Below are 25,496 nucleotides of genomic sequence, written 5' to 3' on the forward strand. Positions count from 1 at the left end.
GTTTCCACTTACATAGCACTTTGGAGTGTATTTTGCTCACAAAAAATGTAAGAGTGCAAGCACAATTTATATAATTTGCACATGGCCACACACTTAATAAGGGACCAAGGCAAGCCACGAGTCTAAGATGTATGACTAAGCCCAGTAATTTTGACTAAGCGAACTTACAGGCCTGCCCATGTAGGTAATGAGCTCATCATTCCTGAAAAGGTTCAGAGGAAAAGGGAAAGGAAAGGAAATAAGAATTTATTATGTACCTACCCTGTGCCAGGCACTATGCTAAGTGCTTTACAAATAATTCCTCATTTGCTCCCCACAATAACACTGTGAGGAAGCCACCATAATGATTCCCATTTTACAAATGATGAAACAGTAATAGAAGTTAAGTGACTTGCCCAGAGCCATACAGCTAGTTAAATTCACTTCTTCCTGACTCCAAGCCCAGCCCTCTATTGACTGAACCATGCAGCTATTTCAAAGGTAGTCAGGCTACATTTTAAGGGTGTTTTAGAGGATGTTTATGCATCACACGTGTGTGGTGGGGGAGAGAGTAGATGATCTCTGAATTCCTTTCGTTTCCAATTTCTAAGATTCTAGGATTTAATGAATGGGAAAAGTGGGTCCTCTAGTTGACAGAGTGCCAGACCTTGCAATCAGGAAGCTGTAAGTTCATATCTGTCCTCAGACACTCACTGGCTATGTGACCCTGGGCATGTCACTTAACCATGTTTGTGTCAGTTTCCTCATCTGTAAAAAGCACTGGAGAAGGAAATGGCAAATCAATCCTGATATCACCCTCCAAATGGGGTCACAGAGAGTCAGATCTATCCTAGTGCAAACATCAACAACATGGGAATAGGTTTTGATCACATGTACTATGGGAAGGGGTGTTTGGAGGGGAGGGAAAGAATATGATTCTTGTAACCAAGGAATAATGTTCTAAATTGACTAATTAAATAAACTTTTCAAACAAAACAACAACAAAGAGTCAGATGTGACTGAAATGACTGAACATCAACATTTGGAAAAAGATAATTATGTCTGAGGAAATGGCACAGTCCGATCCTTTTCATGGCTATGTATAGCTAAAAGCCACAAGAGACAGAGGAAGGATGAGAGAGCTTGAGTCTAGTTCCCATTCTGGTGGACTGGAGAGTGGGGAATGAAAGGCTTGTAAGATCTCCCTTACTCTATTTAGACAACTAGGTGGAATAATGGGTAGAGGGTTCCATGTGAAGACCAGAAGACTTGACTTCAAATCCTGGCTCAGACATTAGCTATGTGACTCCAGGCATGTTACTGAACTTCTCCCAGACCCACCTTCCTTCTCTATAACATGGGGAATAATAACGACACACACTTCACAGAGTTATGATTTTGAGGACCAAATGAGAGGCACATAAAATAGCAATTTTGAGCAAATACAAAGCTTTAAAAACCTTAAAGTACTATGTAAATGTTAGTCAATACTTTAGAGACAGCATTTAACTATGACAGCGGGAGCAGAGTTCAGGCCTTTTGAAAGGAAAATAATTCAAGAGTCTTTAGGACGTATAGGAAAAAAGGGATGTCTGAGGGCCCTCAGATCTCCCCTAATGATACTTCATTTAGCATGCCTTTGGCAACATCTATGCACTAAATAGTCCAAAGCAGAATCCTAAGTGAAGTGCAGGCCAAATCCCAAACCATCAGTGAATCCAACACTTCACTCAGGAACAGTGTGCCAGATGTTAAATATTCATCAGAACCAGTAGAGTGAAGTCACCTCCACTGGACTGCAACAGGCCAAAAAAAAAGGTCTAATTCGAAATACATGCCAGAGGAAAAAATCAACACTTGCCACCCTGGTGGGACTTTACGTTTTTAGGCATGAATCTCAGACCACAGATAACTTGCTAAGCCGAGCTAGGAGAATCACAGAATCACAGACTGGTAGAACTAAGGGGAGTTCATCTTATAGATGAGGAAAACTGAGGTTCAGAGCAGAGAAATAATGTGTCCAAGGTTATATAGCTCATTTGTAGTATAATCAAGACTAGAACTTGAATAATCCGGCTTTGATATGCTCTTTTTTTGGAAAGAAAATATATTCCTTTGAGGTGAAAGCAGCACCTCAAGCTTGCAATTCAGGAAGAGAAAGAGGTCATACAAAACCTGATCCTCATGAACTCTGAGCTCAAACATGGCCAGAACAAAGCACTTAGGGCAGATCTATTAATCTGGGAAAGAGAGGAAGAAACATGTAACCCCAAAGGGTAGAATTTAGGACAACGAGCAGAAGTTGTAGAATGATTTAGCTATGAAGTCAGGAAAAACTTCCTAACAGTTTGACCCATCCACAAGAAGAATGCTTTAGGACAGAATGAGTTCCTTGTCTCTGTAGGTAGTCAAGCAGAGACTGAATGAGGGCTTGATGGAATATTGTAGAAAAGGATCTTGGGTAAGTCCAGGTTGGACTAGATAGGCTCTAAGATCTCCTTCAGCTTTTAGATTTTATGGCACTTTTCACAGAATTTCATATCTGGAAGGAATCCCTGAGGCCATCTATTCTATCTCCTACTCCCATAGCATCTTTAGCTCTTATATTGGGGGAGAGCGCATTTTAATCTGTAAGGAAGGTACCCTTCTCCTTCTCCTTTGCCATGGCAAAGGATGCAGACTGTGATATCCTTTTGGTACTTCCTGTTGAAGTCTGTTATATATTAATTACTGGACCTAAATCTTTAGCATTTGCTGGTAATGGCAACTGGAAAGAAGTACAACTCTTGCTTTTTATACTGCCTCCCCTGAACCCCCCCCACCACCACCCCCAATTCATCTGAGGAGAGAGGCATTGGCTCTGGGAACAATGGATCATGGGGGAATTCAAGGCTGAGGTGAGAGGCAGACAATAGTTAGGGAAAGAAAAACATTATTGAGTAGAGTGCAAGCTTGAAATTGGCTTCCTTGGTAGCAATGGAGGAATCAGTAGGTAGATAGCAAGAGCAACAACAACAATAATGATGGTGATGGCTAACATGTAAATAGCATTTTCTGTGGCTAAAGCCAGGCCCAGGCACTCTGCTAAGTGTTTTAAGATGATTATCTTATTTGCTTCTCACAACCACCCTTGGAATTAATACTTGGAAGTATTACTATTACCCCCATTTTACAGATGAGGAAACTGAGACAAATAGAGGTAAGGTGACTTACATAGGGTTGCACAACTAATAAGTGTCCAAGGCCAGATATGAACTCAAGTTTTCCTCCTTTCAGATAGCATCACATAGATGCTATGACTAACAATTAACAACACAATTCAGACTCCATGTGCCAGGGTACAGGGAAGGTAGAAGTGGGAAAAATAAGCAAATACAGACCTCCAAGACTGAAAGGTAATTTAAGCAACCCCTAGCCAAAGTCAGAATCTTTTTTACAACATCCCTGACAGGTAGTCATATATCTGGCTTCTCTTTGATGTAGAACTCTCTGACAAGGAGGCAGCCCATTCCACTTCTGGACAGCTCTTAATTGTTAGGAAATTCTCCCTTGTATCTATCTTCCTGTAACTTCTGTCCATTCCTCTAAATTCAGCTTTCTCTAGCCAAGCAGAACAAGCCTAATCCCTCTTCCACATGACATCCCTTCAAATATTTGAAGACAGTGATACAAATGAAATTGGAGGACATGGCGTAGAACAAGCCAGATGCAGGCAAATGGGCAGAGGCAGCTAAGACTGAAGACTCTAAGTGGGAAGAAATCTCCTGAGCTGGCCAAATTTGGAGTTTTTATATACAATTCAATAGGTAGAGAGATGGTGGGGCAGGGTAAAGACAGTGGTCCTTGATCACTCCTGATGAGTGGGGCTAAGAGTATACTGAAAATTACTAAATTGAAGTCAGGAGATAAAGGGGTAAAAAGTGTTTTCCCTTAACTTCAAACTCCCAGAGAATAGAGAGTCTGTTAATCTGTCCTTCCATCTGTCTTTCTTCTGTCTTGTTGTTTTTAACCCATTCTACACATGATGAATCATGTGAGATTGAATTTAAAGGGGACTTGAAAGGACATGATTTACAGTCTAGACCTGAGCAGATCTGCTATAAAATCCCTAAAATTTCATATCAAGCCTTTGCTTCAAGACCTCTAGTGAAAAAGGATTTTCTGTGGGAAGCCATTGTATTCTTGAGGGAGCTAGGTAGTACTGTAAATAGAATGCTCTGTTTAAAGTCAGAAAAATCTAAATTCAACCCTATCTCAGATCCATATTAGCTGTGTGAGGCTGAGCAAGTCATTTAACTTCTCTGTCTTACTTTTTCCAGTTGCTTAATCAATAAACACTTACTAAATGCCTACTAGGTGCCAGAGCAGCTAGGTGACACAGTGGATTGAGTGCTGGACCTAGAGTCAGGAAGACCTTAATTCAGATCTAGTCTTACACATGTAATAGTTGTGTGATCCTGGGGAAGTCACTTAACCCTGTTTGTATTTTATTTCCACATGTGTAAAATTAGCTGGAAAAAGTAATGGCAAACCACTCTAGGACCTTTGCCAAGAAAACCCCAAATGAGATCATAAAGAGTCAGACACAACTAAAAGAACTGAACATCAACAGCTATGCCAGGCACTGTGCTAAGCACTGGGGATAAGAGGCAAAAGACAGTCACTGCCCTCAGGGAGCTTACAATCTAATGGGGAAAGCAAAATGCAAACAACTGTATATAAAAAATAAGCTATATGAAGGATGAATAGGAAATGAGAGACAAGTCAATATGAAGAGTAGATTTAATGTCTCTAAGGCCCCTTCCCACTCTACATATATGATCCTATGAGTCCAGTGCTTTAAAAAAGTCTTTGTATGGGAAAATTGGAGGACAGTGTGGGAAAGATTAGGCTTAGATCAACACCTCACACCCTACACCAAGATAAATTCAAAATGGATGAATGACTTGAACATAAAGAAGGAAACTATAAGAAAATTAGGCGAACACAGAATAGTATACATGTCAGACCTTTGGGAAGGGAAATACTTCAAAACCAAGCAAGAATTAGAAAGAATTACAAAATGCAAAATAAATAATCTGGATTACATCAAATTAAAAAGTTTTTGTACAAACAAAACCAATGTAACCAAAATCAGAAGGGTAGCAACAAATTGGGAAACAATCTTCATAAAAACCTCTGACAAGGGTTTAATTACTAAAATTTATAAAGAACTAAATCAATTGTACAAAAAATCAAGCCATTCTCCAATTGACAAATGGGCAAGGGACATGAACAGGCAATTCTCAGCCAAAGAAATCAAAACTATTAATAAGCACATGAAAAAGTGCTCTACATCTCTTATAATCAGAGAGATGCAAATCAAAACAACTCTGAGGTATCATCTCACACCTAGCAGATTGGCTAACATGACAGCTATGCAAAGTAATGAATGCTGGAGGGGATGTGGCAAAGTGGGGACATTAATTCATTGCTGGTGGAGTTGTGAATTGATCCAACCATTCTGGAGGGCAATTTGGAACTATGCCCAAAGGGCGATAAAAGACTGTCTGCCCTTTGATCCAGCCATAGCACTGCTGGGCTTGTACCCCAAAGAGATAATGGACAAAAAGACTTGTACAAAAATATTCATAGCTGCGCTCTTTGTGGTGGCCAAAAATTGGAAAATGAGGGGATGCCCCTCAATTGGGGAATGGCTGAACAAATTGTGGTATATGTTGGTGATGGAATACTATTGTGCTAAAAGGAATAATAAAGTGGAGGAATTCCATGTGAACTGGAACAACCTCCAGGAAGTGATGCAGAGCGAAAGGAGCAGAACCAGGAAAACATTATACACAGAGACTGATACATTGTGGTACAATCGAAGGTGATGGACTTCTCCATAAGTATCAATGCAATTTCCCTGAACAATCTGCAGGGATCTAAAAAAAAATACTACCCACAAGCAGAGGATAAACTGTGGGAGTAAAAACACCGCTGAAAAGCAACTGCTTGACCACAGGGTTGGAGGAGATAAGACTGAGGAGAGACTCTAAATGAACACTATAATGCAAACTCCAACAACAGGGAAATGGGTTCGAGTCAAGAACACATGTGATAACCAGTGGAATCATGCGTTGGCTATGGGAGAGGGAAAGGCGGGGGGGGGGGGGAGGGGAGGAAAAGAAAACGATCTTTGTTTCCAGTGAATAATGTATGAAAACGACCAAATAAAATAATATTAAAATTAAAAAAAAAGAAAAAGAAAAAAAAAGAAAAGAAAAAAAAGTCTTTGTATTATATTAGAACAGATCTTCCTTTCTGTAACTTTCATTTTTCTCCCTCATTTTGCCCTCATGTGTCAAGTAGAACAAATATACTTCTTTTCCACATGACAAACTTTTTAAATACTCAGCTATCATGCTTACACTTATATCTTCACTTTTCCAAACCAACTATCCCTAATGCCTTCAAATGAACAAATGAATATCATATAGTACCCTCATCATTCTGGTCACCTTCCTCTTGACTCATGCCAAATTGTTAATTGACTTCTAAATACGTGATATCCATAATTAGATACGGTCTGATAAGGACAGAAGCCAATGAGACTACCACTCTAGATACTAATCTCTCAATGAAGCCCAAGATTAAGTTACCATTTTTGCCCAATATTGTTGACTATACCAACTAGTAGACTGCATCCACTAAGACCCATAGGCTTTTTTCCCCTTATATAAGCTATTGTTCAGTAACATTTCCCATTCTATAATTAGGAAGCAGATTCCTTGAATCTCAATGCAGTATTTTACATTTATCCCTTATAAATTTAATCTTAGCAGATTCATTCCATCATTCTTTTCAGGGCCCACCCTGGAGAGAAAATTAATGGAAACTTACACAGCATGAGGCTCCTTAAATCGTCCAACCTGTTGGATCTGGTACATAAGATCTCCACCATTCACATATTCCATCACAAAATAGAGACGATCCTGGTAAAATAAAGGGAGAAACAGAAAAATTAGTGCTCTAGGGATCTTTGGCTTTGAGTGAGAAAATGGAAACCATTTAAAACTCTGTTTTATGATAACTAAGAAATATGGTGGCTCTCTATGGCATAGCATATTAAATACAAATAATAAGAGACAGGAAGTTGGACAGAGGCAAAGAAGTAAGAGACAGAGAGAGAAATGGGAAATATATTCTTCTATAGCTCTGCCCTAGGAATAAGTAGACTGTGAATTTGCCACTATTGTAGTCTTGGTCAAGGTGCTTCATCAGCCTCAGGTTTCCTTATCTCTACAATAAAGTGGTTAGACCAACTTATCTCTCTGAATGGGCTCTCTCTCCCAAAGTACAAAACACACTCTTTCCATTCACTGCTTCTCATAATTTTCTGCTTTCTTCCAGCTTCAACTTAGATGCCACCACCTACAAGAGGACCTTCTCTATTGATGCTCTTTCTCAAATGATTGTCCAACATTGCATGGCCTAGATTTTAAGGTGCCATCCAGCTACCACTCTATAGATTTATAAAAAAAGAAGGAACAAAAAATAAGATACATTAGCACTCAAGTTGCATATTCGAATGGAGGTTTACAATTTCATGTGTGATCCTCTTTTTTCTATTCTTTGAATGTGGAAATGTTCATGTTTGTTAATGTCTATTAAGTTCATAGTAGTAAAAGAGAAAATAAAAATAAATAAAGTAGTGGGTGCAGAAGTAGAAAGTAAAGGACCCAAGACAAAAACCAGGGATGTAGCCATTGCATGAAAGCCATGAAGAGAGGATACTTTGCAAAGGAAAAATGAAAGGTACAGTCAGAGAGGGGAAGTACAAGTAGCTAACAATAGGAATAAAGAAGCCATGACCAAATGGTTCCCAATAATAGCAAAAGGAATAGAGAGAGTGGAAAATAGAGGATTATTTCTACTCTTGCAACTGTTCATCCTTCCAAAATAAGTCTCAAATATTTTAACAGGTATGCTTACATTCAGGTTTACAAAATGCTTTCATATAAATTATCTCATTTGAGTGTAAAAACAGTGATTATTGTACCCATTTACATATAAAGAACTTGAGGCCCAAATCAATGAAGTGAGTTGGACTCTAAACCTAGGTTTCCTGATTCTAGGTATTGTGTGTGCATATATTTCCACTCTATCAGGCTGCCTCTTACACTTTCTCTGTGCACCTCATTGGTAAAAAAAAAATAGAGAAATGATCATTCTTTACCACTCAAATTAAGCATTTTAATTCTGTTTAATTAAATAGCCATTGAGAGTAAAAAAAAAAGTCCCTGCTCTTAGAGAACTTGTATTCCATAGGGAGGGGGGTTAAAACAAGTAACCAGAAAATGAAATTTGCAATATATTTTTCCTTTATTTTCTTTCTTTGTTTTATTTTAATGACAAATTTCCACATAAGTTTCCCAAAGTTATATGATTCATGTTGTCTCTCTCCCTTTTCTCCTCCCCTCTCCTGGAGTTGACAAGCAATTCAAGATGGGTTATACATATTTTACCAAACAAAACACATTTCCATATTATTCATTTTTGTAGGTGAATAATCATATAAAACCAAAACTTCAAGTCTTATACCAAAATAGTCAATTGATAAATCATATGTTTTCATCTGCATTCCTGCTCCAATAGTTCTTTCTCTAGAGGTGAAGAGCATTTTTCCCCCTGTAAGTCCCCCAGATTGTCCTGGATCAATTTATTGCTGTTAGTAGCAATGTCTATCACATTTCATCATTCCACAATATTTAGTTTCTGTGTATAATGCTTTCCTGGTTCTGTTCATTTCTAAAAGACATTTTGAAGAGAGAGGGCACTAATAGAAAATGTCTCCAGTCAAAGGTAGAACATCAGCTGAGACTGTCGCTAAAGATCCGAAGGAATAAGGTAAGGAAGGAGGGCGTTTTAGATATGGTAGTGAGGCTGAACAAAGGCAAGAAGGTAGGGTATGTTATATTGAATTTGAACAATAGCCAGTGGTTTAGTATGGATGGAAAATGCCACATACAAAGAGGATTAATGGGAAATGTGGCTGGAAAGGCAGAGTAGACTGGCTCCAGATTCTGAAAGGTTTTAGGTACCAAGCTGAAGAGTTTATATTTTACTGTAGACAGTGGTGGCTACTGAAGTTTCTTGAGTAGAGACATGGTCCAACTTGTACTTTATGATGACTGTTTTAAGAGGAGTATAGAGGATGGATTGGAGAGGTGAGAGACTGTATACAGAGAAACTACTTAGACTATTATTCATAATAGTTAATGTGAGAAGGAATGTGTACCTATATTAGAGCAGTGGTAATGAAAGGGGAGAGGAGACAGTTATCTAGCCCTTAATTCACCCATAGTTTCTTAACTTTGTAGCACCTCCCAAAACCTATATCTAATTCTTGGTTCTAGAATTTTGTTCAGCTCTTTTACTCAAATGGGAAATGCCAAAAGGAAAGTATACTTCTGTGTTTAGTTTTCTATTCTCCTAAAACCCCATTTGGGAAGTAGCCAGGACATGGCAGGAAGAAGCTTGTTCAGAAAAAAAAAGCACATTTGGACAGTTCAATGTCATTTTGGCAACACAATTTTCAAAACCAGAAAAAAAGTATAACAAGAAACTAATGAGCCCAATCTAAATGGCCAATAGTAGTAATAACTTACATTTATGAAGTGTTTTGAATGTCTGGAGAGCGTTCCACACAGCCAATATAAGGGTAAGCATTGCAATTACAATTTTGTAGATGAGAAAATGGAGGCTCAGAAAAGAAATAGCTTATATATAGTATTACTGCTATTAAGCCTTAGAGTCAAGACTTCAATCTAGGATTACCGATTCTCCATCCAACATTCTTTCTGGGTCATGCTGTCTCTCAGGGCTGATGAATCAAAGGGAGCTTAAGGCTATCAAGGAGGCCCCTAGTCCCTGGGACCCTAGGCTGGATTTGTGCAGTGGAATCTGGATTTCCAGCTCTAAAGGAGGGACCATTTAAAGAAAAATGAACTGAAACCACCTAAATGGAATTAGCATCTGTCCAGCCTCAAATCCTTGGATGAAGTCCAAAGTCTTCCACACTGAAAACTTGGGTTTCCTTAATGAATTTTTCTCAGGTCATTAGCCATGATAATATAGTGCTCATTAGAGGCTCTTAGCAATGCATACCACTCCTTTGTGCCTCTTTTAATGGACAACTCTTGCTGTCTGGGTCAGTTAATGTATGGCCAACCTGGACCTGTAGAAAGTCCCATGTGAATGCATGTTCAGACTGATTGGGAAGATTTGCAGAGGTTTGTGAATTTGAGTGTTATTCCATAATAGAATCAGTTTACATCCCTATTATTATTTATAGCACCACCAGCCCTCTAGGCTCAGATACTTGGATTCATCCTCCCCTGTTCCCTCTCTTGCCCATCAAATAAGTCACTAAGTACTGCTGATATCTCATTAAATTACCCTTCCTTTCTACCCCCACTATCACCACCTTCATTCAGGCCTTCATCATCTCTAGCCTGGGCTGGTTCAGTAGTCTTCTCACTCTTACTCTCCTTCTGTTCCAGTCTAATCTACATATAGATCAATTTATAAAGTATAACTGATAATTTCTATTCCTCTGCTTAAAACAATGCAATGGACTCCTGCTGTCTATAGTCATACTTCCTTAGACTGGCATTCAAAACTCTCCTTCATTTCCCCCCCACGCTACATTACTGACCATACCTTTTGCTGTTCCTCTACCCTAGATTTCAGGGAAAAACAGATTTGCATATTGTTCTCTAAACATACTCTCAAACTTTCCTACATCTATGCTCTTTCTGTCATCTCTGTCTGCATTGCCCATAACCCCACCCACCCTTCTCTTCATCAGTAATGTGTGATTTCAACTGTGTTAGGAGTCTGACTAGTGAAATGGATAGCAAGGCTCTCTATGATTTAGGACATAGTCTTTGAGAGGTTAACATCCTGCAGCCGGTATGATTATGGAGCTCTCTGAACTTGGCTAGGCTTGGCCTCAGGCTGAAGACACACTATCCATTACCTCTAAAGATTGAGCTTTGGATATTGTAAATGTTTCATCATTTCATCCATTCGTTGTTTTTTTTTAATTTTTTTAAATTTGGAAAATTTTAATTAATTAATTAATTTAGAATATTTTCCCAAGGTTACAAGATTCATGTTTTTTCCTCCTCTCCCCCTATCACCCTCCCGTAGTCAACGCTCAATTCCACTGGGTTTTACATGTGTCATTGATCAAGACCTATTTCCATAGAATTGATATTTGCACTAACTAGGGTGATCCTTTAGAACCTACATCCCAATCATATCCCTATCAATCCATGTGATCAAGCAGTTGTTTTTCTTTTATGTTTCTGTTCTCATAGTTCCTTCTCTGGATGTGGATAGTGTTCTTTCTCATAAGTCCCTCAGAATTGTCCTGGATCATTGCATTGGGGCTAGTAGAGAAGTCCATTACGTTCTCTTGTACCACAGTGTATCAGTCTCTGTGTACAATGTTCTCCTGGTTCTGCTCCTCTCACTCTGCATCACTTCCTGGAGGTTGTTCCAGTTCCCATGGAATTCCTCCAGTTCATTGTTCCTTTGAGCACAATAGTATTCCATCACCAACAGATACCACAATTTATTCAGCCATTCCCCAATTGAAGGGCATCCCCTCATTTTCCAATTTTTGGCCACCACAAAAAGCGCAGCTATGAATATTCTTGTACAAGTCTTTTTCCTTATTATCTCTTTGGGGTACAAACTCAGCAGTGCTATGGCTGGATCAAAGAGCAGACCTTTAGTGCCCTTTGGGCATAGTTCCAAATTGCCTCCCAGAATGGTTGTCATGTATTCATTTTAAATGTCATCTCCTATAGGAACCTTTCCCTAATTCCTACATTCACCCAAAATAAATGTTTCAATCAAATTAAACTAATATTTGTTACCATTTATAAGGAAAGAATTCTGATAAGTGGAAGAGAGACAATTTTTAAAAGTCCTTTCCCTCATGAAGTTACGTTCTTTAGGGGAAACAGTAACAACATAATATACACAAACACAAACAATCTGTAATTCTATCACTCTTGGGAACTCCAGGTATAGATTTCCTTCCACTAATGCAATTAATTAGTATCAGTTTGTGGTTTGGTAGATGAATCTAGAGAGAGATCTGAAGCACAGAGAGGCCAAGTGACTTGTCTAGGGTGACACAACTAATAATCATCAACTATCTGACCTTAGGTTTTCCTGACTCCAAGGCCAGCACTATTCACTATGCCATGCTATCTCTATAATAATGATGATAACAATTAGAACGGAAATTTACATAGAACTTTGAGATGTGCAAATTATTCCATATTCTGCAAAATAGGAAATATGATTATCACCATCTCTATTTTATAGATAAAAAGACAAAGAAGACCCTTAAAAACTAAGTGACTTGTTTACCACAGACAAGTATACTATGAAGTACTATGCATTTGTGTGTGGAGGCAGAGACAGAAACAAGAAACAGAGATAGAGAGGGAGAGAGAGACAGAGAGAGACAGACAGACAGACAGAGAGAGACAGACAGACAGACAGAGAGACAGAGAGAGACTGACAGACAGACAGATAGAGAGACAGAGAGAGCACTTAATAGAAATGAGGCCTAGAATATATATTAGGGAAAGCTTCATAGTGAAGTTGGAATCTGAGTTGAGCCTTGAAGGAATATAATTTTTTTTTTTTAATTTTGAAAGGCAGATGATGGATGGAACATAGGATCTGAAGTTGGGAAGACATGAGTTCAAATGTGACCTCAGATCTTCTTAGCTTTGTGTCCCTGAACAAGTCACTTTACCCCAATTGCCTAGTCCTTGCCATTCTTCTGTCTTAAAACTGCTGCTAAGACAGAAGGTAAGGGTTTAAAGAAAAACAGAGATGAGGAGAGATATGCATTATAAGGATGGATTATAAGACCATAGATCTAGAGCTGGAAGGGCGCTTGGAGAAAATCTATCCCAATCCCTTCATTTTACATAAGAGAAAACTGAGGTTAAGAAAAGTTAAGTGATTTGGAGGTTTGGAGGAAGTGATTTTTTTTTGGTAGGAAGGGTGAAGACTCTCTAAAATATCCCTCTACTTGAATTTTAACTCCAAAAGGGCAGGTAATGGGTGTTTTCTAAACTTTGCATATTTCCCAGCATTCACCTCATTGTTCTATACAGTTGTTTAGTCATTTTTGTCATGTCTGACTCTTCATGATTGCATTTTGGGTTTTTTTGGGGGGGTGGATTGGCAAAGAAACAGGAGTGGTTGGCCATTTCCTTCTCCGGTTCATTTTACAGATAAGGAAACAGAGTCAAACAGGATAAAGTGACTTGCCCATGGTTACACAGGTAATAAGTATCTGAAGCCATAGTTAAACTAAGGTCTTCCTGACTCCCAGGCAAGTACTCTACCCAATGCACCACCTAGCTGCCCACTACATGGGCATTTAATAAATGTTTCCTGAATGTTCATTCATGCAAAGGTTCATTCCATTTAATAAAGCAGGCTTTTATTAAGTGTTTATTATGAGAAGAGAACTGTGATTTAGGCCATGAATTCATAGATAGAAATACCACAGACCTGGCTCTCAAGTAGCTTAAAGTCTATTATGGGTAATGACATTTGCTCAAATAACCAAAATAAGAGTGTGAGATGAGGGCGAAGTAGAGGCCCAGGCAAAGAACTATGAAAATTTTAGGGAAAGAAATCACTTTCACCTTTGAGATCTGCCTTGGAATTAGATTAACCTTTCTAGAAGAGGTAACACTTGAGTCAGGCCTTAAGGGAGGGAGGGACTTTAGCAGATGGAGATGGGGGCTGAACAAAGTCTATTCCAAGCATAGAGAATAGTATAAACAAAAGCATCAAGATAGAAGAGAGTAGGATGAGAACTGGAGGATAAAAAGTAGTCTGGTTTGGCTAGGACATAGAATATGTGAAGAGGAGTATATGAGATAAAGGAGGAAAAGTGGGCTGGAGAAAGATTTTGGAGGCCTTGAATGCCAGGCAGGAATAGGTGTGAATATTTTATTCATTAGGCAATGGAAAGTTAAGGAAAGTTTTAAGGTGACTCTAGTAATGTGGTAGATATGCTTATAACCCAGAGGTTTTTAATTTGGACCCCATATAACCCCAGGGGGTATGGAGAATATTTATTTGAATGTGTTCTGAAAGACATTTAAATTTTTCATGCTAAAAATACTATATACTGAATAGTTTTCTTTATGAAAAATTAAACTCTTTGTTTTCTATATGCATATGCATAGTAGAATTTATTTCCTTTATCTGCCAAAATCTAATAGAAACACTGAATCAATGGCTGGGAACATGAGTTTCAAACTAGCATGGGATCAAAGAAGGGAAATTAGGAGGGTGAGAGAATTCAAAACCATAGAAGATATAGTTGGAGAAACTAGGGGATATTTATTCTAGAAATGACATGCTGGAGGAACAATCTAATAATAACAAAATGTCACATATATTATTTCATTTGAGATAATAATGGTGACTCTGTGGAAATAAGTATTAGAGACATTAGCTATTCTTGCTTTACAGGTCACTTTTCTGAGTCTCATTTCCTTCAGTGCCTTGCTTAGGGTCCCATAGCATCACACGTGGGAATGAATCCTCTGGTTCCTCCAAACTCTAAGTCCAAAACTCTTTGTACTCACACACTATTCTTCCCCCCCCCCCCCAATTCTTACCTTCTGTCTTAGTATCAATTCTAAGACAGAGGATGGGCAAGGGCTAGGCACTCAGGGGTTAGTTGACTTGTCCAGAGTCACACAGCTAGGAAGTTACATTATTCTTTATTTTTTAATTTATTAACTTAATTTTATTTTTATTGTCATGCAAAACACAGTTCCATGTTGGTCATTGTTGTAAGAGCACACACATATAAAAGCCAAACTCCAAAATGAAAGCATAAATACACTGATGTGAAAGGTGGATGGATCCAGATCCATCCAACTCCAACAGTTCTTTCTCTGGATGTCACACTATTCTTTTAATGATTATAAAATTTTTGGTTGAAGTTGTGAGGTGATAGAACTGGGATTCTAAAGAGATTTCAATATGCTGCAAGACTTGAAATGGCATGAAACTAACCAAATTAATAATAATAATAATAATAGAAATTCCTGTGACATTTTAATATCCACAAGATGATTTTTTATATATAATCTCATTTGATACTTACAACAATACTATGAAAAAGATACCATGGTCTGTATTTCCCCAATTTTACAGATAGAGAAATTGAGGCGAGAGAAGTCAAGTGACTTGTCCATTGTCATATTGCACAGTAAGTATTAGGGGTAGGATATGAAACCAGGTCTTCTCTGATGCCCAACACACTCTACCTCTTACTGTGTTGCCATGTTGGAGGTCTTGCAATTAGTTAAAGAGGGAAAACCTTCTTGTAGATGTAAAATGTAAAGGAGTTATAGCTAGAAAGTAATTCCTGGGAAAAGGATCACAGAGTTTTAGAGAGTTGTAAGCTCAATACCTATCCTCAGTATGAGTCTGCTAAAAGACCTAATGAAATTGTATACGGCATTAACAAAAGTGTAAAAGCTTACACAAGAGAAGGTGTAATTCTATCATAAAGAACCCTGATCAGGACACATTTGGAGACTGGTACTTAATTCTAGGTGACACATTTTAAAAGGGACATTAACCAGGTGAGACACATACAGAAGATGGAGACCAGGATAGTAAGATGACTAAGAATCTAGACATACAAAAATTATTTGAAGAAACTGAGGCATTTGGATTGGAGAAGAGTAGACTGGGGGAACACGATGACAATTTAAAAATACTTGAAGGGTTATTATGTTGAAGGGGGAGTCAATTTGTACTGCCTGGCCCCAGAGAAGATAACTAGAATCAACAGAGTACAAGTTACAAGGAGACATTTAAACTCAAAATAAGGAAGCTCATGCTGACAGTTAATGCTATAAAAATGGAATAGCCAGTTTTGGTAAGAAGGGAGTTCCCCATCACTGGAGATATTTACATATTATCTAGAGGGAAACTGGCAGGCTTGTACACAGGGGATTCATGGTTTGGACCAGATGAACACTGAAGGCTTGTCTGACTTTAAGATCCTGATTGACTGATTCTATGACAGTGTTCCAACTGCACTGTCTTAATTACTTCGACTTTTCTAAGCTGGCTAGAATCTGACATCTACTTCTTTTGACTAAGTTTATGGAAAGTTATGACAATAACTGCCAGCATTGCCTAAACCCCAGGCAACTCAGACCCCATCGGACAGCCTATTATGAAGAACAACTTGGCTGCTCCCACCACTTGGGTGACATGGGAATCACTAACAATAGTCCTTTCAATGAGATGGCCACTGTGTCCTAATGCTATCCAGGTCATACCATTTATCCTGTCATTGTCCCCTCCACACCCTAGGTCATTGCCATTTGACCTACGGACATGCTTTCAAGATCCCTGAAACTTTCCATTTGCCCAACTGAAACATGCTTAGGATGTCAGGACCTCTCCTCCATACATTTACACACTCAGCATCTCAGCTTTCTTATATGTGCTGTCTTCTCCAATAAGAGCGGAGCTACGTGAGTAGAGCTAGATGATAGAGATGGCCTTCCTTTTATTTACTTGTATCATCAGTGTTTAGTGTGTAAACATTTTTTAATTTATTAATCCCTTCTTTTATTCCTTCATTTAATCAGACCATCTCACTGTTCATGGTGATGCATGCTCCAGCTACCAGGGGAAGCTGAGGCTAGTGGATATCCTGAGTCTCAGAGTTCTGAGCTGCAGTGGCATATGCCAATTGAATGTTACATTAAATTCAGTATTAATATGGTGAGTTCCCAGGAATGGGGGTGGAGTGGGGAGGCTATTAGGGTGCCTACAATGAACATACCCAGGATGGAAAGAGAATAGGGTAAAGCTTCCTTGTCAGTCAGGAGAGGGATTAGATCTGTGCACTGACTTTGCACTTTCCATCTGGGCAAGATTGACTCAATTTAAAAAATAGCAATAATCACACCCCTCCCCACTTCCACATTTCCCTGACAATTGCCTAGCAGTCAGATCTTCAGGCCTTTTCTCAGTCTTCCTCCTGCTGGCTTTTTCAGAATGTTGTAAATCCCTCCCCTTATCCTTAAAACTTAATGATCCTACAACCCTTAACTTCTGTAGCAGTGCTCTCCTAGCAGTCTTGGTATTTGTTGATGTTTTCATTCCATTATTTCCTTTTTGCCTCTCTTCATTGTCCCTCTTTTTAAACACGAACAACATCCAAGGCTCAGTCTTTGACACTCTATTCTTCTTCTACTTCTTTCTCCCTGCCTCTAGGAATGCATCACATATATTTCATGGTTTTCCTTGCCAGTTATATATCTATATATAACTATTAATCTGAAATTGTAGTTCATCCCTTTCATCACCTTTTCAGCCTGTTGCCTCAGTTGGTCAGGAGGACATCTCAATTTATGTGCCCCACCAATCGCTGAAACACATTGGGAAAAAACTGAATATGTATTCCGATGAATCATTCTTTTGAACTCACTCTCATTTTTCTATCAACGGTACTCATTTTTCTAACCAAAAATTGCCTTAGTTCTCCAATTGTCCTTTTTGTTGTTTTTCTTCCACATCAGTTCAAAACCCAAACTCTAGAAATAGGCCCCTAGCTGCTCTGTGCACCAATAATCTGTCCCCGCCTCTGAAAATTTAGACTAAAGAACAAAATCACCTTCAAATAGCGTTCTGTTCCAGTTACTCCTCCTTCATAAATCTTCTGAGGTTTCCTATCATTCTCAATGTGCCATTCTGTTCTTCAAGGCTTTCCCCATCTCCCCCTCATCTCCTTCTCACTTTCCCCCATGGACTCTTAAATTCAGTCTAACAAGCCTGTTTGATGGCTTCCTTGCCTGCCTTGCATTTTTAGATAGGGCAGGCACTCACCTTGTTTGGAATGCTGCCCTACCTTCTCTCCACATCGTATCATTTCCTTCTTGTATGTCACCTGGCTCAAGTCACTCCACTACTCTGCCCCGATAGACCTCACATAGTTTGGACTTTATTAATAGGCCCTTATTTGTAGGTTTTTAGTCATTGTTTTTATGTCTTATGTCTGGTGTCTCCTCAATTTGACTGAAGGCCCAACGGTAGGAATCTTGTTTCTTTTTTTATCCCCCTAAAAGACTAAGACAATGTTTCACACGCATAATGTGCTCATTGATTCATTCAAAAATATTTACTGATCCCTGATAACATACAAAGCATAGATGTGAGAGCTACAAAGATGAGTCAGAGAGAGTCATTACCCCTAAGGAACGTATTTTCTAGTAGGAGAGATGAGGCACACAAAATAACTAAAATTAGGTAGAATGTGATAAATGTCATGGAAGATAGCTAGGCAGTGCTTTCCTTCTATTATGTTGCCCTGAGAAGCTTTCTAAGTCATGATATAGGTGGCACAAGGCAAAGAGGATCAGATTAAGAGTTAAGTTCTTCCTCTGGCATTAACTGGTTGTGTATATCTTAGGTAAGTCATTTTGTCTTTCTATGCCTCAATTTTCTCATCTGGAGAAGATTAGCAGACCAGATGAAGCCTCTTCCAGCGTTAGCATTCCACAAAATCTAATATATCCCCTTGACATGCCAAAGAGGCAGTGGAGGAGGCTCAAGTTTTTGCCCCTCTTTTCAGAGTGAAGGTCACATAAGGATAAATGATTTGTCAAAAGGTCACACCATAGCAAGCTAGAGGTAGAATGAAGATTATAACCCCAGTCTCCTGACTCCCGGCCCAGAATTCTTTGGGTATTTGGTAGAAAACAAGACTAAAAATACCACTTGTCTTCGCCTCACTTTGAAAAACTAAAACACTTGCTTTTAAAAATTATTTTTAAAATGAGCAGATGGCACCTGCCACAAGAAGAGAAGAAAGTAAATGAGTGTTGTTGATAGAAGAAAAGATTTTGCTTGAGTATTCTGAAAAGCTAAACCCAACCCATTATGCAGATACCCATGAATCAGGATGCTCTAAGCATTTTATCCATTTCTGGATAAAAATTCAAACAAAGCTCACATTCTAAGCTCAGTTGGTCAACAAACATTATTAAGCAGTTACTAAGTGCTAGGCATAGAGCTAAGGGCTGGGGATGAAAAGAAAAAAAATGCATTTCTGTCCTTCGAGTGTGAAAATACAGAAATCAATAATCTCTATATAGTTCTATGCGTTTATATATTGGTACATCATATTTAAACAAAAGATATTAATAAAGCACTTACTATGTGCCAGGCACCATCATAGATGCTGAGGATATAAAGACAAAAGCAAAAGTCCCTTCCTTCAAAGAGTTTACAGTCCTTATTTAACCCTTACTTTCTGTCTTTAAATTAATATTGTGTACTGGTTCCAAAGCAGAAGAGTGGTAAGGGCTAAGCAATGGGGATTAGGTGACTTGCCCAGGGTCACACAGCTAGGAAGTGTCTGAGATCAAATTTGAACCAGGTACCTCCCATCTCTAGGTCTGGCTCTCAATCTGCTGAGCTACCTAACTCCCCAAAGTGCTTATTTTCTAAGGAAGGGGACAACATGCATATACATATAAAAAACTCAAAGAGAAGATATTCATGATAGACTGCGGGAAGGTGTAGGGAGAGAAGGAAAGACAAATTATTAGCATCTAGAGGAAGGGGGAAAGACTTTCAGGAGAAGGCAGTGCTTCAGCTGAGTCATGAAGGAAATTAAGGATTTCAAGGAGGTGGAATTGAGAAAACAGTATATTCTAGGTACAGGGGACAGTCAGTGCAAAGACACAAAAAAGGAGATAGTCTGTCATGAGAAACAAGAAGGTGAATTTGGCTAGATTCTGGAGGGTGTGAAATTGAGGAATATGCAATAAGGCTGGAAAGTTTGGGTTTTGAATGCCAAACTCAGGAATTTATATTTGATCATTAGAGGTCAGAGGAAGCCAATGGAACTTACTGAGTTGGGATGGGGATAAAAGGGGTATAGAAGTGACATAGTTGAGGCAGCTAGGTGGCTCATTGGATAGAGAGCCAAGCCTTGATTTGGGAGAGTCTGAGTTCAAATTTGAGGTCAGATACTTCCTAGAAATTTGAAAGGAGAGATTTCATTTTATTTTTTTAAACTCTACTTTCCATCTTGGAATCAATACAGCGTATTGGTTCCAAAGCAGAAGAGTGGTAAGGGCTAGGCAATGGGGATTAAGTGACTTGTCCAGGGTACACAGCTGGGAAGTGTTTGAGGCCAGATTTGAACCTAGGACCTCCCAAAAACAAAAGTCCCTTCCTTCAAAGAGTTTACAATCTTTTTTTAACTTCATGTCTTTAAATTAATATTGTGTGTTGGTTCCAAAGCAGAAAAGTAGCAAGGTCTAGGCAATGGGGATTAGGTGACTTGCCCAGGGTCACACAGCTCAGAAGTGTCTGAGATCAGATTTGAACTCAGAACCTCTCATCTCTAGATCCGGCTCTCAATCCACTGAGCTACCGAGCTGCCTCCCAAAAGAAGAGATTGTAAAGAGAAAAAAAACAAGTTATATTTTGGATATGTTATATTTTGAGATACCTAGTTCATCTGTCCATCTAATTCAAATGTCCAATCTCAAGTGGGTGATATAGGAATGGAGGTGGAGAAAGGAAATGAAGCTGGACATATAACTCAAAGAGTCATCTGCATAGAGATGATAGTTAAATTCAGGGATATGCTGGTAAATGTTTAACAATTAGCTCTCCCAAGTTGGTTCAAGTTGGCTCTAGCAATCCTCATTAAAACCATAAGAATTGATGAGGTCAGATGAAATGGGTTTAGAAAGAATGAAATAAAATGAAAGGGTTTAGAGAAAAAAAGAGAAGAGGACCTAGAACAGAGCCTTGGGAAGCATTCTTAGGTAGGTGTGAGATGGATGATGATCACACAAAGACTGAGAAAAAATGGTCAGATGGGTAGGAGGAAAATCAAGAGAAATGAGTGTTGTGAAAGGAGAAACTGTTCAGGAGGAGGGACTGGTCGACTCTGTCAAACACTACAGAAAGGTAAAAGGAAGAGGATTTTGGAAAAACCATTAGATGGGCAATTAAGGGATCATGATAATATTGCTAAGAGCTGCTTTAGTTGAGCATGCAGTTTAGAAAGTTGTTTGATATAGGGGAGAAATAATGGATTGTTAATAAGATCATCTGTGATCTAATCTTGGCTTTCTTACTCCCTAGATGACACTGGGAAAATCTCTTGGGCCTCTGCTCATCAGGAAAAACAAGAGGTTGAAGTGAGTACAATGTAAAGACCTCTTCAGTTCTAACATCCACAGTTTTTGATTTCTAAAGTAATAAATTCCATTTAGGATAGAGTTTAAACATTTCATTTTATATGGAGTTTTAAAATTAAATGCTTTATTGAAAACTCAATATTGAATATCAATACAACCATTTAAACTCATTTAGTAATGATTTAAGTTAAATTAATCAGCTTCAGTGTCCAGAATTAACTTGGATATTTTTCTTCTCTTTAAACTGAACATAAATTTAATCGATATCATTTATTCTGAATTTTATTTTTGGCTCTCCCAAATACATGAGTTTTAGACCTTAAATTCCTAGGCCTAAGCCTCTCCTTCTCAATTAAAGTAAAAATATAACATATCTTTTCAATGCTGGAGATAGTTGGTATTTTTTTCCTTCTTTTGTCCCATCAGCATCTAGAATAGGACAAAATTGACTAGTAGACATTTAATAAATACTGTTGATTGACTAAAAATGCTACATCACACTTACAATGCGCTTTATAATTACATGCTTTCTTCTCTCACAACAACCCAGTGATAGGTATAGCAGAGTAGGTATTATTATCTGTTTTCTAGATAAAAGCCGTTAATAGGTTGGCTGCTCTATCACTAAAGAAACAGGCACATAGGTACAAAGAGAAAACGCAGCATAGTATAGTTCTTCTAGACAAGACTTCTTGTCTTTCTTCAGAATTTTTATTCTGCGTATCATTCTAACCCACACTATAAATCTGGCTGCAGAAGCAGACATGATAGAAAGTTGGGATGAAAGTAGACATTTCATTTGGGGAGAATGGGTTTCTAAGAGTTCATATTCTGAGTTCTAAAGATCCATAACTTTTTTAAAAACCATTACATTCTACCTTAGAATCGATATTTTGTACTGGTTCTAAGGCAGAAGAGTGGTAAGGACTACGCAATGGGGGTAAGTGACTTGCCCAGGGTCACACAGCTAGGAAGTGTTTGAGACCAGATTTGGACCTAGAACCTCCTGTCTCTAGGCTTGGCTCTCAATCCACTGAGCTATTCAGCTGCCCCCTGAAGGATCTTTTATGAAGACCATTTAAGACCCCATAGCCTAAGACTTTACAAGCAGAATCTTTAAAAATAGCTGGGTTCTACAATGAATAGAGTGTTGGGCCAAGAGTCAGGAGGACCTGAATTCAAATTGAACCTTAAAAAACTTGCTAGTTGTTTGACTCTAGGCAAGTCACATAAACCTGTTTGTCTCAATTTCCTCCACTATAAAAGGAGGATTATTCACCTAGCTGACAGGGTAGTGGTGAGGATAAGATGGAAAAATATAGCTAAAGTATTTTGCAAAACTTAAAACACTATGAATGGGGGCAGCTAGGTGGCTCTGTAGATAGTGATCCAGGCCTAGAGATGAGGGGTCCTGGATTCAAATATGGCCTCAGACAGTTCCTGCTATGTAATCCTGGGAAAGCCACTTAACCCCAATTGCCTAGCACTCATTGCTTTTCTACCATGGAACTGATATTTAGGAGACATTCTAAAATATAAGATAAAAGTTATTTTTAAAAAACGCTATACAAATATTGACTACAATTATTAGGTTGTAAAAGGATAAGACTATAACAAATTAAATTATAATAAAAGAAAAACTAATTATTTAAATAAGGAAATAAAAGATGTATTAATAAATGTATAGTACCTAAAACCATGCAGGAATAAGTCTTACAATGGTATACTTTACCACGAGGATATCATAACACTCATGTCACTTAGACCACACACAGAATATGGAGATTTCATATACTTTTACAAGATTGTCTTGAGGATAAAATGAGATAATATTTATAAAGTGTTTTACAAATGTTTGAAGGAATTAAATTTTAATGGTTTGACTAAAGCATATGAAAATTATAAATAATATGGCAGTCGCCGATTTAAAGTATTATTGCTCAAAGTTGAGATGACTTTTAATAGCTTTTATTTACAAAAAAGGTGGAAAGAGTGAAAGTAGAGAAATACAGAAAGGTAGAGAAGATATTTAGCCTATATATCTAAATATTGTTCTGATGCTCAGTTCAGCCAGGACTTGTTAACCTTCATCTGGAATTAAACTCTCTCCAGAAGACAGGAAAGGAAAGCCAGCTAGCTATTCACTCATCCAAGTTCCCCCAAGAGGTAGGTCAAGACAATGACTTGAGCTGAAGAAGACTCCTGAGGCTGACTTTCTTCTTGAAACTCACTTTCTTCTTGAAGCCCACTTTCTTCTTAAAGTACACTCCCTTCTTGAAGCTGACTTCCCAGACCCAGAAATTTAGGGCCTTTTATGGTGGCTTCTTGTCCCTTCCCTTCTTCACAGTGGCCAATCAGTTTCCAAATTGCCTAGACACTCCCTAGGGGTGGGGAGGGGTGGGCAGTGCTTGTAGGATCTACTTCTCACCTTCTGGAGGGGTAAAGTCTCATCAAAAGGGTTCACAGATTCTTGGCTGATTGAGTTTCTAAGGGTATGAATTCTCTAAGTGGTTTGCAGCTCCTCCACCTAGTTCAAGCTTTTGTTGATTCAATCAAAAGGGAGACAAAGGAGAGTTAATTTTGTCTTCACAATCTAGTGAGGTACTAAGTTGGGTACTTAAGTTATTGTTAACCAAAGTGTTAACTCCAACTACGCAGAGAGAATAAAGGATTCCCTTTTTATAAGTGTAAACTCAGAATAGACAAAGAGAACCAAGAATTTCCTTCCACATGTTGAAGCACTATAGAAATGTTGGCTATTATTCATAGTGCCATATTTTCATAAGGTTATTGATAAACTGGGGTCCATGAATAGAGGGGTTGCTTTGATTTTGAGAAGACCCAAGATTGTACTATATGAATATCAGTCAAAGAATAGAAGAATGTTTAGTTTGAAGAAAAGAATAAATCTCCCCCAACCTTGGATCCCTTAAGTGGAGCATGGCTTCTGTGTTCAAGTATCTAGAGGGCTGATAAGACTTGCTTTTCTGAGTTCCAAAAGTCAGAACCAGGAACAATAAGTAGACATTACTTAGCAGACTTTGGCTTGATTTAAGGTTCATATTAGGAAGGTCTAAATCTTTAAGTGGCGGCTGGATGGCTATAATATATTAGAGTTATTTTAGAGATGGCTCCTGTTCAAACCAAAGTCAATAGCTGTGTTACCTTCCAACTTTGAAGGTCTGGAAGTCAGAGGCTTTTGTTTAGTTATAGACTGCATATTTTACAGATAAAAGACCCTCAGTTCCATCCCCTACATCTCCATTGTGTGTGTGTGTGTGTGTTTTTTTACCTCTGTTCTGTTGCAGGTTATCTCAAGTACATGAACAGAGTACCTGATCCTCGGCAAGATTGAATAGAAAGAATACTGGACTTGGGAGTCAGAACTGACTCTGTGTACCAAACTAATAGCTTAATAGCTATGTGACCCTGGGCTAATCACTTAAACTTTCTCAACTTCATTTTCCTCATGATTAAAATGAGGACAAAAATATTCATGCCAACTTGTCATAAGATTATAGATTTAGAGCTGGGTGGGACACTAGAAGCCAAATCCAACTTCTTCATTTTACAAATAAGGAAACTAAGACACAGAGAAGTGACTTGCCCAGAACTGCATAGTTATTAGGTGAATAATATAGGATTTGAACCCAAATATTCCTAACTCCAGGGCCATTGCCCTACAATACAACACTGCCTCTCCATTCATAGGAATGCTGTGAGGATCAAATGTATGAAGTTTCTTGAAAACCTTAAAATATCACACATAAATCTAAGTTAATTAAACCATATGATTATATAAATTAAGTTAAGTTAGAAGATGTGTTGAAATCTTGACTCTGTCTATAATATGGGCAAGCCAAGTCACTGCTCTGGAGCTCAGAGGCTACTATTCCATAATTCCATAATCTCTAAAATTCCTGAAATCTAATGCTTTATATTTTAAAATTCCTTTCAATTTAAACTAAAAAATATTTCCCAAACACTAACTATTGGCAAAGTAATGTGCTATAGGAGAGGTGAGGCAGATTTAAAAAAATATAATATGGTAGGTAGCAATTAAAAATATTAGATTTGGAGTCAGGAAAATCTGAGTTCAAATTCTGCCTCAGATATTACTAGATGTATGACTGAGCAATTCACTTAATTTCTCTCAGTTTTAGTTTCTTTATTTGTAAAATGGGTTTAATAATAGACTCTTCCTCACAGGATTGTTAT

At 38.2% G+C, this 25,496-nt stretch overlaps 1 protein-coding gene across 2 annotated transcripts in view; it reads right to left on the reverse strand.

The window, feature by feature from the left end:
- Nucleotides 1-25,496, reverse strand: part of PRKCB (protein kinase C beta) — a 677,822-nt gene that overhangs the window by 147,678 nt on the left and 504,648 nt on the right. For both annotated transcript variants that reach the window (XM_001363029.4, XM_001363115.4), the window contains exon 11: nucleotides 6,862-6,953. In XM_001363029.4, coding sequence (XP_001363066.1) covers nucleotides 6,862-6,953 — 92 coding nt within the window. The remainder of the gene's footprint in view (nucleotides 1-6,861; nucleotides 6,954-25,496) is intronic.

Source organism: Monodelphis domestica, chromosome 7 (assembly GCF_027887165.1).
Source record: "Monodelphis domestica isolate mMonDom1 chromosome 7, mMonDom1.pri, whole genome shotgun sequence".
In the NCBI taxonomy this organism is placed as follows: Eukaryota; Metazoa; Chordata; class Mammalia; order Didelphimorphia; family Didelphidae; genus Monodelphis; species Monodelphis domestica.